We start from the raw sequence: 12,949 nt of genomic DNA on the forward strand, positions 1-12,949 counted from the left end.
TGCTGGGAGTACGAGAGGGTGCAAGTGGAGAGAGGGAGGTTTATTGGTGTGGCAGGGACTGAGGCTCCCGGTGGGACACCGAGCAGAGCAGCAACGCTGCCAGGCTTCCAGAGTAAAAACAGTCAGTTCCAGGGGCTGTGAGGGAAACAGCCACACAGCTCTTCCTCACTCCTCCTCCTCCTCCTCCTCCTCCTCCAGGGCGACGGGCTGCCGGCCGGCCGGCCCCACGCCGCCGCGCTGGATGGAGACGATGCCGCTGAGGAAGGCGTAGCCCAGCATGGCCACCAGCCCCACCAGCACCGACAGCAGCTGCTTGCGCCGTTTGTGGGGGTCCTCCTCTGCCTCGCTGCTGTCCGTGCCTGCAGCCCGAGGGGCAGTGCTCAGGGGGTCATCTGGAGGGGCACAGGGGTCAGCTGGGGGTGCGCCGGTCACCCCACGGCCGCAGGGTGAGGCAGGGGGTGGCTCTCACCTCCGTCCCAGGGGAAGTAGAGGCTGAGGATAGAGGTGCAGTAGTTGCACAGGTTCTGCAGGGACTTCAGGTGCTGCTGCAGTTTCCCGTTGGGCAGCTTGGCCTTCAGGAGCGGCGCCAGGCGGCTGAACACTAAGGCGTCCAGGGAGGCTGGTCTGGGGCACAGGGAGCCGTGCCTGGGCCACTGTCCCCACCCATGGCCACCCAGACCCACCAGGCACCCCCAGGGCACAGCACGTGGCTCCCCCTCCCTGGGACAGTCCCCCAAGAGCCTGTTCCACCCCCAAAGTGGCTGCAACCCCCCTGAAGACCACGGGGTCTCAGCCCTGCTGGGGTGTGGGGGGCTCTCAGGCCCCTTCCCCTCCCCACTTTGGCCACCTACGAGTCTCCAAAGAAAAACTTCTGGGAGCCGAGGCGCTGGGAGAGGAGTGTCAGGCATTCCCGGGCTTCCCGGTAGAGCTGCAGAGGAGGACAGAGGGTTGTCACCTGCCCAGGTACCACCACAGCGCTCAGGGCAGCCGGGGGGGAACCCAGACCCCAGTTTGGATTTTGTCAGAACCAATCTTAAAGGTGCAAAACAGATGAATGGGGATACGAGCATCATAAACTCACCCCTGGACAGCCTCACAGGGATTTCCCATTGCTCCCAGACCCCATTCCTCACCTCTTTCTCCACCTTCTCCTCATCCTCCATGTAGTCGTCCCCCCAGATGAGCTGCAGCCGCTCCAGGTGCCGCTTGTGCATGGCGTTGGGCAGGAAGAAGTTGAGGGGGAAGGGGATGGTCTCCGCGTACCATTTCCGCGTGTGCTCCACGTAGTTCTTGGCATCCACCCAGAACGTGTGGATCTGTGGTGGAGAACAATCCACAGCCTGGCCACGGCAGAGCTGCTGGCACAGCAGAGCCCCTGCCTGGCACAGCCACCCTGGAGACCATGAGGGGCTGCAGGAGCACTAGGGCCAAGGGCAGACCCCAGCCTGGGCTGCACAACCCACGGCTGCCACCCCAAACCCCATCCCAGCCATGCCAGGCTCCCAGGAGGTTGCTGCTGGCATCTGGGCACACCCAAGCCTGCTTGCACAGCTCCAGGGAGCAGATCCCATCCCCAGCAAGCCCCCCTTCCCCGCAGCCTCACCAGCACTGGCAGCAGCTTCTCCTCCAGCAGGGACACGAAGGCCAGCGTGTCCGCGCTCTGCGTGGCCGACAGGTCGTAGTCAGCGTTGTATTTCTGCAGAGAAAACCCCAGTTTGATCCCACAGGACGCCCCAAATCCCAGCCCTGGGTGACACAACAGAGTCCCCTCTTCCCTGAGGGGCCCCAAGCCCCCCTGTACCTGTTTCCTGAGGTGGGTGATGATCTGCTGAGGTTTGGAGATGGTGCCCTCGTCCCGTGTCCTCAGCGCGGGCAGGTGCCCTGTGGGCAGGGAGGGAGTGGGGGCTGCAGCCACTGTGCCCTGGGCAGGGGAGGGTGCGGGGGGCTGCAGTGGGGATGGACCCCCACGCCTGGATGGGGGGCACGGGCAGCGCAGGGGTGTGAGGTGAGGTGGGGACAGAGCAGTGCAGGGGAGGGGGTGGAGGCTGTGAGATGGGAAATGGGGAATGTGATGGGGAATGGGGAATGTGATGGGAATGGGGAATGTGAGGGGAAATGGGGAATGTGAGGGGAAATGGGGAATGTTCCAGGAGAAGGGGGGTGTGGTGGGGATGGACAGGGGAGTGCAATGGGGAGTGAGGGGACAGGGGAGCAATGGGGGAACAGAAAAAAGGGGGGTGCAATGAGAGTGTTCAATGGGACACAAGTCACAATGGGATGGGGGGTGCAGTGGGACATGGGGTGTGGTGGGGCATGGGGTGCAATAGGGCAAGAGGGGGTGTGATGGGACAGGGATGGTGATGAGAAGGCGGGGTGGGGATGGGACAGAGGGGAGTGCAATGGTGGGGGGACACACAACGGCGTACAACGAGATGAGAGGGTGCATCCCAGGACACGAGCGGTGCTATGGGGTGGGAGGGTGTGATGAGGTACAGGGGGTGCAATATGGCAATGGTGGTAACGGGGCAGGTGTGTGATGAGGTACAGAGGGTGCAATAGGGTAATGGTAATGGGGCAGGGGCTGTGATGAGGTACAATAGTGCAGGATGGTGATTATGGGGCAGGGGGTGTGATGAGGTACAAGGAGTGCAATATGGAAATGGTGGTAATGGGACAGGGGGTGTGATGAGGTACAGGGGGTGCAATATGGAAATGGTGGTAATGGGGCAGGGGGTGTGATGAGGCACAATAGGGTAGGATGGTGATTATGGGGCAGGGGGTGTGATGAGGTACAAGGGGTGCAATGTGGCAATGGTGGTAACGGGGCAGGGGGTGTGACAAGGTACAGGGGGTGCAATATGGCAATGGTGATAACAGGGCAGGTGTGTGATGAGGTACAGGGGGTGCAATATGGGAATGGTGGTAACGGGGCAGGGGGTGTGACAAGGTACAGGGGGTGCAATAGGGTAATGGGACAGGGGGTGTGATGAGGTACAATAGGGTAGGATGGTGATAACGGGGCAGGGGTACAGGGGGTGCAATAGGGTAGGATGGTGGTGCCACGTGGGGAGCAGAGGCCCTAGGGCAAGAGAGGTGCACTGGGACAGGAGGCTGCAATAGGGCAGGGGGTCAGCGGTGTGGGGCCACAGGACGTGAGGGATCAGACGGGCTGGGAGGCTGAAATGGGGTGGGGGGCGTCACGCGTGGAGGGTGCAGGGGTGGCGAGTGGGACCACGGGGCTTGCACGGGGTGGGGGGGGGTCCCGGCGGTGCTGCCGGTATCCTCGGCGGGGCCCTTACCGGAGGGGCTCCTCCAGGGGCTGGTGACCCGGTGCACCTTCAGCGGCGCCCCCGTGAACCGCGCGTAGGTCTGCGGGAGGCAGGGACGCGGGGATAGAGCGGGGTCTGCCCGCGGGACCCCCGCCCGCCCCGCCCGGCCCCGGCGCTCACCAGCACGGCCAGGCAGTCGGGATCCACCGAGGGCAGCCCCCAGCCCCCGGCCCAGCAGAACAGCTCCATGGGCGCCGCCATCTTCCGCCGACCCGGAACCGGACGGGCAGCGCCGCGCCCGCCCCCGCCGCGGGGCGGCACCGCCGGGGGTCCCGGCCGTGAGCGGAGCCCGGCGGGGCCGGAGCGGTGTGGTGTGTGCGGGGCCTTTGGGGCGGAACGCGTCCCGCTCCGCACGGCTCGGCTCGGCTCGGCTCGGCTCCACGCTGCTCGGCCCCGCACGGTGTCACAGCCCTGCTATGATCCGCACGGTGTCACAGCCCTGCCATGTCCCTCATCGTGTCACAGCCCTGCCATGACCCCGCACCGTGTCACAGCCCTGTCGTGCCCCGCACGGTGTCACAGCCCTACCGTGCCCCGCCTGTCCCCGCACGGCTCAGCTCAGCTCCACTCTGCTCGGCCCCGCACCGCACCACACAGCCCTGCCGTGCCCCGCACCGTGCTCACAGCCCTGCTATGATCCGCACGGGGTCACAGCCCTGCCGTGTCCCGCCTGTCCTCGCACAGCTCAGCTCAGCTCCACGCTGCTCGGCCCCGCACCGCACCACACAGCCCTGCCGTGCCCCGCACCGTGCTCACAGCCCTGCTATGATCCGCACGGTGTCACAGCCCTGCCGTGTCCCGCCTGTCCCCGCACAGCTCAGCTCAGCTCAGCTCCACGCTGCTCGGCCCCGCACCGCACTGCCATGTCCCGCATCGTGTTCACAGCCCTGCCATGACCCCGCACCGTGTCACAGCCCTGTCGTGCCCCACACCGCACCACACAGCCCTACCGTGCCCCGCCTGTCGTGCACGGCTCAGCTCAGCTCCACGCTGCTCCACCCCGCACCGCACAGCCCTGCCGTGCCCCGCACCGTGCTCACAGCCCCCCTGTATCCCGCATGCCTCTGCATTGCCCCGCACCGCTCAGCTCCACGCTGCTCACCCTGTTCGGCCCCGCACCGCACAGCCCTGCCGTGCCCCGCATCTCTCTGCATTACCCCGCACAGCTCAGCTCAGCTGAACCCTGCTCCACCCTGCTGTGCCCCGCACCGCACAGCCCCGCTGCGCCCTGCATCTCTCTGCGTTGCCCCGCACCACTCAGCTCCACACTGCTCTGTCCTGCTCAGCCCCGCACGGCCCCACATTGCCCTGCACGGCTCAGTTCGGCTCGGTTCCACACTGCTCACGCTTCTCGGTCCCGCACCGCCCAGTCCTGCTGCGCCCCGCATCTCCCCGCACTGCTCAGCTCAGTGCAGCTCCGCGCTGCTCACCCCGCTCGGCCCCGCACCCCCTCGCAGCTCTCGGCGGACAGCAGCCGGGCCGGGAGCCCGCTGGCAGCGGCGGAGGGAAAACGCCCCGTGTGCGGCTCGGGACCACCGCCCGCACCCCCTCGTTACGCGGGATCGCTGGCGCGGAGCCGGCCCGGGGGCGCGGGGCTGGGGCAGCCCCGGGGCCGGGCTCGGCCGGTTGTTATGGCACCGGGGGAAACAGCTGTAAACACGGCCGGGACGCCGCGGGCCGCCCGCCCGCCTTGGCCGGAGCTCCGCGGGAGCGGCTCCGCGGCCCGAGCATCCCCCGGCGGTACCGAGCGGCCCCGGGGCTCTGCCGGCCCGCGGGGCTCCGCGCCGTGGGGCACCCCACGGCCCCGCGGCCGGTGCCGCTCTGCCGGGCCGGGATGCTCCCCAGCCCCCCCGCCTGACCTCCCGGTGAACCGGCGCTGTGCACGGGGGCTGCCCCGGCGCCGGCAGTGCCGGGGGGTCCCCGAAGCCCCGGGCTCAGTGCGCCTCGCCGGCGCGGTGCCCCCCTCCGGGGCCGGAGCCGCGGCCGGTGGCCCGCCGGTGTCCCCGGGATGCGCCCGGTGATTGACGGCTCTTTGTTTCCTCCTCGCCGGCCCCGCCGGCCCCTCCCCCGTGCGCCACCCCGCCCCGCCGCGCTCCGCTCCGCACCGGCGGCACCGGCGGCACCATGGGGGCACCGGGGAGCCCCGCGCTCCTGGCGCTGCTCCTGCTGGGCGCCGCCGCCGCGGCGCGGCAGGAGCTGCAAGGTACCGGAGGGGCTCGGGGCGGCGGCGGGGCGGCCCCGAAGGGGCGGCGGGACGGGAGACACTCGGGGGGCGGCGGCGGCAGACCCCGTCCCGCGGCCGCTGACAGCGGCTCTGCTCGCCCCGGGGGAGCCGGGCTGCGGGCACCGGGGACGCTGGAACGTTCACCGCGCGGCGCCGGTGCTGGCTCGGGGCCGCGGGGAGTGCCGCGCCGGGGGCTGACCCCGCACCGCAGCCCCTCTCGGACTGCCCGGTGCGTCTGCACGGAACGGGAGGGCACCCGAGCGCTTGTCCGCGCTCCCCGCTAAGCGCCCCGAGCCGGTATCGGGGGCCCGACGGTCCCTCCAAGGTCTCCCGGTCCGGCTGCCGCTTACTGGGGCTGGCCCGCGGGGAGCTCCGCGGAGCGGGATGCGGGGAAGCCCCAAGAGCGGGGCGGGCTCCGGGACTCTGCCGGTCTCGGCGGTGCGGGGGCTCCGCGGGTCCTGCTCGGAGGCGCGGCCGGTCCTGGAGCGCCACCGCGCGGGGCGGGCCCGGAGCCCCCCGGGCTTCCCTGGTCCCCCCAGAGCCCGGCGGTCCAGGGACACCCCCACCCATCCCCGCTCTGACCGCAGCGGGCACCGGAGCCGGTGCGGTGGCGACCCCGGTGCTCGTGTCCCGCAGTCATCGACCTGCTGCTGGTGAGCGAGGCTCGGCAGATGGCCAGCGTGGCCCACAAGATCCGCATGGAGCTTCTGACCGTCAACGACGTGTACCTCCTGTCCACCTTCCGCCTGCCCCCCAAGCAGGGGGGGACCCTCTTCGGCCTCTACTCCAAGAAGGACAACACCCGGTGGCTGGAGGTCTCTGTCGTGGGGAAGATTAACAAAGGTGGGTGGGGATGGGCTGGCCCTGCTCTGAGCCAGACGGGGCTGAGCTCCCGCAGGGAAGAGCAACAGGCTCACACCGCCCTCGGGGTGCTGCCGGTGCTGGGGGGGAGCTGACGGCCCCTTTCCGCTGCAGTCCTGGTGAGGTACCTGCGGGAGGACAACAAGGTGCACTCGGTGAACCTGCAGCACGCGCAGGTGGCGGACGGGCAGAGCCACTCTGTCATCGTGCGCCTGAGCGGGCTGCGCAGGGACACGCTGAGCGTGGAGCTCTACGTGGACTGCAAGCAGACGGACTCCAGCGTGGGGCTGCCCGAGCTCTCGGAGATCCCCCTGGCCGAGGTGGAGTCCATCGAGGTGCGCACGGGGCTGAAGGCTTACCAGAGGATGCAGGTGAGTGCCAGGGGGATTGAGAGCCCAGCCAGTGCCCCCTTGGGGATGGGCAGAGCCCCCTCAGGCTGACTGCATCTCCCCACACGCATCAGGGGTTTGTGGAGTCGATGAAGCTGATCCTGGGAGGGTCCATGAGCCGTGTGGGGGCCCTGAGTGAGTGCCCTTTCCAAGGAGATGAGTCCATTCACAGTGCAGGTAACGGCTTGGGGGGCTTTGGGGGTCACGCGTGTGGGCCGTGGCACAAGGAGGTGGGGGGTGACAGCACAGAGGGATGTTCCTGTCCCTCCTGGCCTAGTATCCCCACACAGGTGGGAGCTGCAGTGCTGCACAGGAGTGACCATGTGAGGTGACGCTGCTGGGGTGTGACAGCAGCATTTGGTGATGTCTTGTCTCTCTCCTTGCAGTGACGAGCGTGCTGGCCTCCATCCTGGGTAAGTCCCTGCTCTGCTTCCCTCGCTGCCTGGCGTGAGGCGTTTGGGGCTGTACAGAGGCAGAAATCCCTGCACAGCCTGTCCCATGTGGGGTCAGAGGCTGTGGGGTGTGCTACAGGAAAAGAGCGCTGTGTGAGCAGAGGCTGTTAGGTGCCAACTCCTCCCAGCTCAGTGCCAATGGGCAGAGCAGTCTTTGCCACAGCCCTGGGAGACTTTGTCTGTGCTGGGAAGGGATTGACCTTTCCTTTCTGCTGCTGGCAGGTGAGCAGACCAAGGCACTGGTCACGCAGCTGACCCTCTTCAACCGGATCCTGACCGAGCTGCGGGAAGACATTAGGGACCAGGTGGGACTGAGGGCGTGCTGGCACTCCCTGGGCTGGATTTGCCCAGAGCACAGTGCCAGCACCCTCCTGATGCTCCGTGCTTTTCTACCTTGCAGGTGAAGGAAATGTCTCTGATCCGCAACACCATCATGGAGTGCCAGGTCTGCGGTGAGTGCTGGCCAGGCTCTGCTCCCACTTTGTGGGGCAAAGGGCCACCTTGTCTCACTCGCCTCTCCTCTCCTCAGGCTTCCATGAGCACCGGTCCCGCTGCAACCCCAACCCCTGCTTCAGCGGCGTGGACTGCATGGAGACCTACGAGTACCCCGGGTACCGCTGCGGGCCCTGCCCGCCGGGGCTGGAGGGCAACGGCACTCACTGCGCTGACATCGAGGAGGTGGGCACGGGCTGGGGGGCATCAGCAGCCCCGCCACTGCCAGGGCTGTGCAGGCAGAGGGTGTTTCCTCTGGGAATGCCCAGGCATGGCCTGGAGCAGCAGCCACCCTGCGGGATGCTGTGCCCAAGGGTGAAGTTTGTGTCTCTCCCGCTGTTGCAGTGTGCCCATGCCAACCCCTGCTTCCCCGGCTCCAAGTGCATCAACACAGTCCCCGGGTTCCGCTGCGAGCCCTGCCCCCGTGGCTATCGAGGCAACACCGTCTCTGGAGTGGGGGTGGACTATGCCAGGGCCAGCAAGCAGGTGAGTGCAATGCCATGGGACTGTGGGATCCCTGTGGGAGTGCAGGACAGCGTGGATGACGCGGTGCCTGTGGAGAAGGACAGCTTCCCGTGGGCAGGACTGGGCAGAGCCACCCACAGGGAGAGGTCCCAGGTGAGCATTCCTCCCACACTGCTCGCAGGTTTGCACAGATATTGATGAATGCAACGATGGGAACAATGGGGGCTGTGACCCCAACTCCATCTGCACCAACACGCTGGTGAGCAGCGCTGTCCCCCTCCCTCGCTGGCCCCCAGGGCCGCTCAGCTCCCTCATCCCACCCCTGCCCTCTCTCCCCCAGGGCTCCTTCAAGTGTGGGCCCTGCAAGTCGGGCTTTGTGGGCAACCAAACGTCGGGCTGTGTGCCACAGAGGTCCTGCAGCACTTCCACCTCCAACCCCTGCGACATCAACGGCTTCTGCCTGTTTGAGAGGAATGGGGAGATCTCCTGTGCAGTGAGCAGGGGACAGGGACAGGAGGAGGGTGTGGGGGGTACAGCATGGCAGCACTGGTCCTTTCCAGCCATGGCTCTTTCCAGCTCCTGATCTCTTCTTTATTCAGTGCAACGTGGGCTGGGCTGGCAATGGCAATGTGTGTGGGCCAGACACAGACCTGGATGGGTACCCGGACGAGCCCCTGCCCTGCATCGACAACAACAAGCACTGCAAGCAGGTGGGCTGCTGCAGGGGAGGCGCAGGGGGTGCAGGATCCTCAGCAGGGCTGTGCTCCAGACCTCATCTCCTCCCTGTCCCTAATGCTGGCTGTGCCTGCAGGACAACTGCCGCCTGACGCCCAATTCTGGGCAGGAGGACGCTGACAACGACGGCATCGGGGACCAATGTGATGACGATGCTGATGGTGATGGTGTCAAGAATGTGGAGGTGGCTGTGCTGGACGAGTGGCCGTGGCAGTGGCTTTAGGAGGGCTTCTTGTTTTGGCTTGGTTCTGGGTCCCTCAAGATGCTTCTCCTGGGGAGCAGCAGGCTGGTGGCTTGGGAGTGGGCTCAGGGTGCTGGAGATGTCTGCCCTGACCACTGTGGCTGCCCACCACCACAGTGCCAACATCCCCCTCCTCTTCTCCACAGGACAACTGCCGGCTCTTCCCCAACAAGGACCAGCAGAACTCGGACACCGACTCCTTTGGGGATGCCTGTGACAACTGCCCCAACGTGCCCAACAACGACCAGCGGGACACGGACAGCAACGGCGAGGGGGATGCTTGTGACAATGACATCGATGGGGACGGTGAGCCGCTCGTGGGTTGGCCTGGCCGTGCCAGGGGGGCTGTCCCACCAGCGTGGGGGAGGGTACTCACTCAGCACTATCCTTGCAGGGATACCAAACATGCTGGACAACTGCCCCAAGGTGCCCAACCCTCTGCAGACCGATCGGGACGAGGACGGTGTTGGGGATGCCTGTGACAGTTGCCCTGAAATGAGCAACCCCACTCAGGTATGGCTGGGCCTGGGGGCCTGGGGTGATTGGGGCCTGGCCCAGAGGGGAGCAGGGGCTCCTCCTCCTCGGCCCAGGATGTGCACTGAACTAGGGCTTCGCTCTCCTCCAGACAGATATGGACAGTGACCTGGTAGGAGACATCTGTGACACCAACGAGGACAGGTGTGGATAGCACTGCAGTGGGGTGACCTCCCAGTTGTGTCCTGGGCGGCAGAACTGGGCTCCTGGTTCAGGGACCAGCCAGGAGGGACAATGGGGTCTTCGGGGAGATCCCCATTTTTGTCATTGCTCTGACCTCGTTCTTGCCCCCAGTGATGGGGATGGGCATCAGGACACCAAGGACAACTGCGCTGAGATCCCCAACAGCTCCCAGCTGGACTCGGACAACGACGGGCTAGGGGATGACTGTGACAACGACGATGACAATGATGGCATCCCGGACTACGTGGCACCTGGCCCAGACAACTGCCGCCTCATTCCCAATCCCAACCAGAAAGACTCAGACGGTGAGCATGGCGTGGGCAGGGGGAGGCAGGGCTGCCTGGGCTCAGCCCAGCCCTGACTGAGCCCCTGTCCCCAGGGAACGGCGTGGGTGATGTCTGCGAGGAGGACTTTGACAACGACACGGTGGTGGACCAGCTGGACGTGTGCCCCGAGAGCGCCGAGGTGACGCTGACCGACTTCCGCGCCTACCAGACCGTCATCCTCGACCCCGAGGGGGACGCCCAGATCGACCCCAACTGGGTTGTGCTCAACCAGGTGTGGGTGCTGCGCCCCGTGTTTCTGGGGGCCGCGCTGCAGGGTGGCAGCTCAGGGGACTGGGAGGTCCCCAGGGGTGCTGGGGTGCCCCTCACCCAGCTGTCCCCCCGCAGGGCATGGAGATCGTGCAGACCATGAACAGTGACCCGGGCTTGGCTGTGGGTAAGATCTGTTCACCCACCCACAGGCTCTGGGGGCAGAACCAGAGACTCCCCCACTGTGCAGGGGGTTCTTTGCCCCACAGATGAGGGGTGAAGGGTGGGTGGGCTGGGAATCCCGTGGGGAGAGAGGGCTCCCCGCAGCGTTTCCTGCCCGTAGGTTACACAGCCTTCAACGGGGTGGACTTTGAGGGCACTTTCCACGTCAACACCATCACCGACGATGACTACGCCGGCTTCATCTTCAGCTACCAGGACAGCGCCAGCTTCTACGTGGTGATGTGGAAGCAGACGGAGCAGACTTACTGGCAGGCCACCCCTTTCCGTGCTGTGGCCGAGCCGGGGCTGCAGCTCAAGGTGGGTGGTGGCCCCACCCACGGGCCGGGTCAGGCCCCCCTGTTCAGGCCCCCCTGACGCCCCCATGCACCTGCAGGCAGTGAAATCCTCGACGGGCCCCGGGGAGCACCTGCGCAATGCTCTGTGGCACACGGGCCACACGCCCGACCACGTCCGCCTGCTCTGGAAGGACCCCCGGAACGTGGGCTGGAGGGACAAGACGTCCTACCGCTGGCAGCTGGCACACAGGCCCCAGGTGGGCTACATCAGGTAAGCAGGGGGGGCCCGGGGGGCGCTGGGGTGGGGGCTGTGCTCACCACGGGCACCCCAGTGGGACACAGCAGAGGGGGGATGCCGGGCACTGGGGAGAAACCTGGAGCGAGCCAGCCCTGATGATAACCACGAGTACGGGTCGTGCCCTGCGGATCCCCCTCGGGGGTGGGAGGATGTGCGTGAGGAGGGGTTGTGCCTCCTGGGACCCCCCTGGTGAGGGGATCCAGCCCGGTGGGACCACCGCAGTGTGGGGATGCCGGGCGTGGGGGAGCATCCAGCCCCGTGAGACCACCGCAGTGGGGGGATTTGGGCCGTGGGGAGGGTGCCTGCCCGGTGGGGCCGCAGCCGCCTTTCTCCTTTAAGGCTCCCGCCGGGGCGGCCGCGGCGGGGGGGCTCCGCCGCCGGGCCCTCCGCCCCCCGGGCCCCCGGGGCCATTGTCCCGTCGCCATGGCGACCCCGCCGGCGCCTTTCACATGCAAAGCGCCCGACAAAGGCGGCGGGGCCGGGCCGGGGGCGGCGCGGGGGGCTCCAGCCCGGCCACGGCGGGGGGCCCCGGCCCGAGGATCCAGCCGGTCCGGTGCCCCCGGCCCAGTCTCCCGCAGGATGCCCCGGCTCCAGCCCGGTGCACCGTTCCCGGGTCGGGATACCCGGTGCCCGGTGCTGGTCGTGGAGGGGTCCCAGTGGGGTCCAGGTGCTGGCCCCGATGGCGGCTCAGTAGGATCCCGATGTTTGCCCCGGTGGGGGCCCGGTGGAATCCCGGAGCTGGCCCCGGCGGGGTCCCGGTGAGGGCCCGCTGACCGCTCGGGCCCCGTTCCCCGGCAGGGTCCGTCTGTACGAGGGCCCGCAGCTGGTGGCCGACTCCGGTGTGATCATCGACACCACGATGCGCGGGGGCCGGCTGGGGGTCTTCTGCTTCTCCCAGGAGAACATCATCTGGTCCAACCTGCAGTACCGCTGCAACGGTGAGCAGGCCCCCCGGGACCCCCGAACCGGCCGAGCATCCCCTCCCTCCCTGGCCGCTGCGGCGGGCTCAGTCCTGGGCCGGGGGCTTTGTGGGGGCTCGCTCCCCTCGCCGGCTCCTGACGCCCCCCGCGCTGCTCCCCACAGACACCATCCCTGCCGACTTCGAGCCCTTCCGCCGGTTCCTGCTGGAGGGACGCGAGTGACCGCGCCCGGCACGGGCCTCCCCCGCCGGCGGCACCGGCGGCGCTCCGGGCTCCCGCCACCGGCGGCACCCGGGGGCGCACCGGGCCCCGCCGCTCCTCCCGGCCGGGCCCCGTTCCCGGCCCCCCGCGGACTTTGCACTGCCAGTACCGGGGCCCCGCAGTGCCGGGGCTCCCGCCACGCCTGCCCCGGGCGCTCCGGTCCTTGCCCCACGCCTGGCCATAAAGTTTTGAGTGTTTTCTACCCTGCGCGCCCGGTCCCTGCGGGTTCCCGCTGGCCCGAGAGGGCCGTGGGTCCCCGCCGCGCTCTCGGCTCCGTCCCGCGCCGTTCTCCCGGTGCTCGCGGGGTCGGGGCAGCGCCCGGCCGGTCCCACAGGCGCAGCCCGCGGCGGCGGGAGGCCGGGACGAGTGCAATATTGGTGGGCGAGAGTACAACACTGCACCGCATCCCGGCCCTCCCGCCGCCCCGGAGGGAGCGGAGCCGCCGCCGCCGCCGCCCGGGCCGCTCCGTGGGAACTGCGCGGCGCGCACCGCGGCTCGGCGGCAGGCACCAGGT

General features: G+C 67.9%; 2 protein-coding genes across 2 annotated transcripts; one reads left to right on the forward strand and one right to left on the reverse strand.

The window, feature by feature from the left end:
* Positions 1 to 19: 19 nt before the first annotated feature.
* Positions 20 to 3,644, reverse strand: MTX1 (metaxin 1). Its single transcript, XM_039702270.1, has 8 exons — positions 3,450 to 3,644; positions 3,300 to 3,369; positions 1,802 to 1,881; positions 1,604 to 1,696; positions 1,134 to 1,316; positions 852 to 928; positions 470 to 624; positions 20 to 392 (listed from the first exon to the last, which is right to left on the reverse strand). The coding sequence occupies exons 1-8, from the start codon at positions 3,528 to 3,530 to the stop codon at positions 166 to 168; spliced, it is 966 nt and encodes a 321-aa protein (XP_039558204.1). The 5' UTR covers positions 3,531 to 3,644; the 3' UTR covers positions 20 to 165.
* Positions 3,645 to 5,382: 1,738 nt separating this feature from the next.
* Positions 5,383 to 12,637, forward strand: THBS3 (thrombospondin 3). The gene is made up of 23 exons (XM_039702212.1): positions 5,383 to 5,532; positions 6,190 to 6,396; positions 6,529 to 6,785; positions 6,878 to 6,980; positions 7,190 to 7,216; positions 7,478 to 7,560; positions 7,656 to 7,707; positions 7,785 to 7,933; positions 8,093 to 8,233; positions 8,394 to 8,471; positions 8,553 to 8,705; positions 8,812 to 8,922; positions 9,024 to 9,131; positions 9,335 to 9,494; positions 9,583 to 9,701; positions 9,814 to 9,866; positions 10,017 to 10,210; positions 10,285 to 10,463; positions 10,577 to 10,625; positions 10,782 to 10,978; positions 11,055 to 11,227; positions 12,053 to 12,192; positions 12,338 to 12,637. The coding sequence occupies exons 1-23, from the start codon at positions 5,454 to 5,456 to the stop codon at positions 12,394 to 12,396; spliced, it is 2,871 nt and encodes a 956-aa protein (XP_039558146.1). The 5' UTR covers positions 5,383 to 5,453; the 3' UTR covers positions 12,397 to 12,637.
* Positions 12,638 to 12,949: the final 312 nt, after the last annotated feature.

Source organism: Passer montanus, unplaced genomic scaffold, assembly GCF_014805655.1.
Source record: "Passer montanus isolate IOZ18808 unplaced genomic scaffold, ASM1480565v1 scaffold154, whole genome shotgun sequence".
NCBI classification, from domain to species: domain Eukaryota; kingdom Metazoa; phylum Chordata; class Aves; order Passeriformes; family Passeridae; genus Passer; species Passer montanus.

Excerpts from the sequence above, each read along its gene's own strand:
- THBS3 (XM_039702212.1), top strand. The coding sequence starts at position 5,454 with ATGGGGGCACCGGGGAGCCCCGCGCTCCTGGCGCTGCTCCTGCTGGGC. Across the intron at positions 6,981-7,189 it reads TGAGTCCATTCACAGTGCAG|TGACGAGCGTGCTGGCCTCC; the intron begins GTAACGGCTTGG and ends CTCTCCTTGCAG. Across the intron at positions 10,626-10,781 it reads TGACCCGGGCTTGGCTGTGG|GTTACACAGCCTTCAACGGG; the intron begins GTAAGATCTGTT and ends TCCTGCCCGTAG.
- MTX1 (XM_039702270.1), bottom strand. The coding sequence starts at position 3,530 with ATGGCGGCGCCCATGGAGCTGTTCTGCTGGGCCGGGGGCTGGGGGCTG. Across the intron at positions 3,370-3,449 it reads CCGACTGCCTGGCCGTGCTG|ACCTACGCGCGGTTCACGGG; the intron begins GTGAGCGCCGGG and ends TGCCTCCCGCAG. Across the intron at positions 929-1,133 it reads AGGAGAAGGTGGAGAAAGAG|CTCTACCGGGAAGCCCGGGA; the intron begins GTGAGGAATGGG and ends CCTCCTCTGCAG.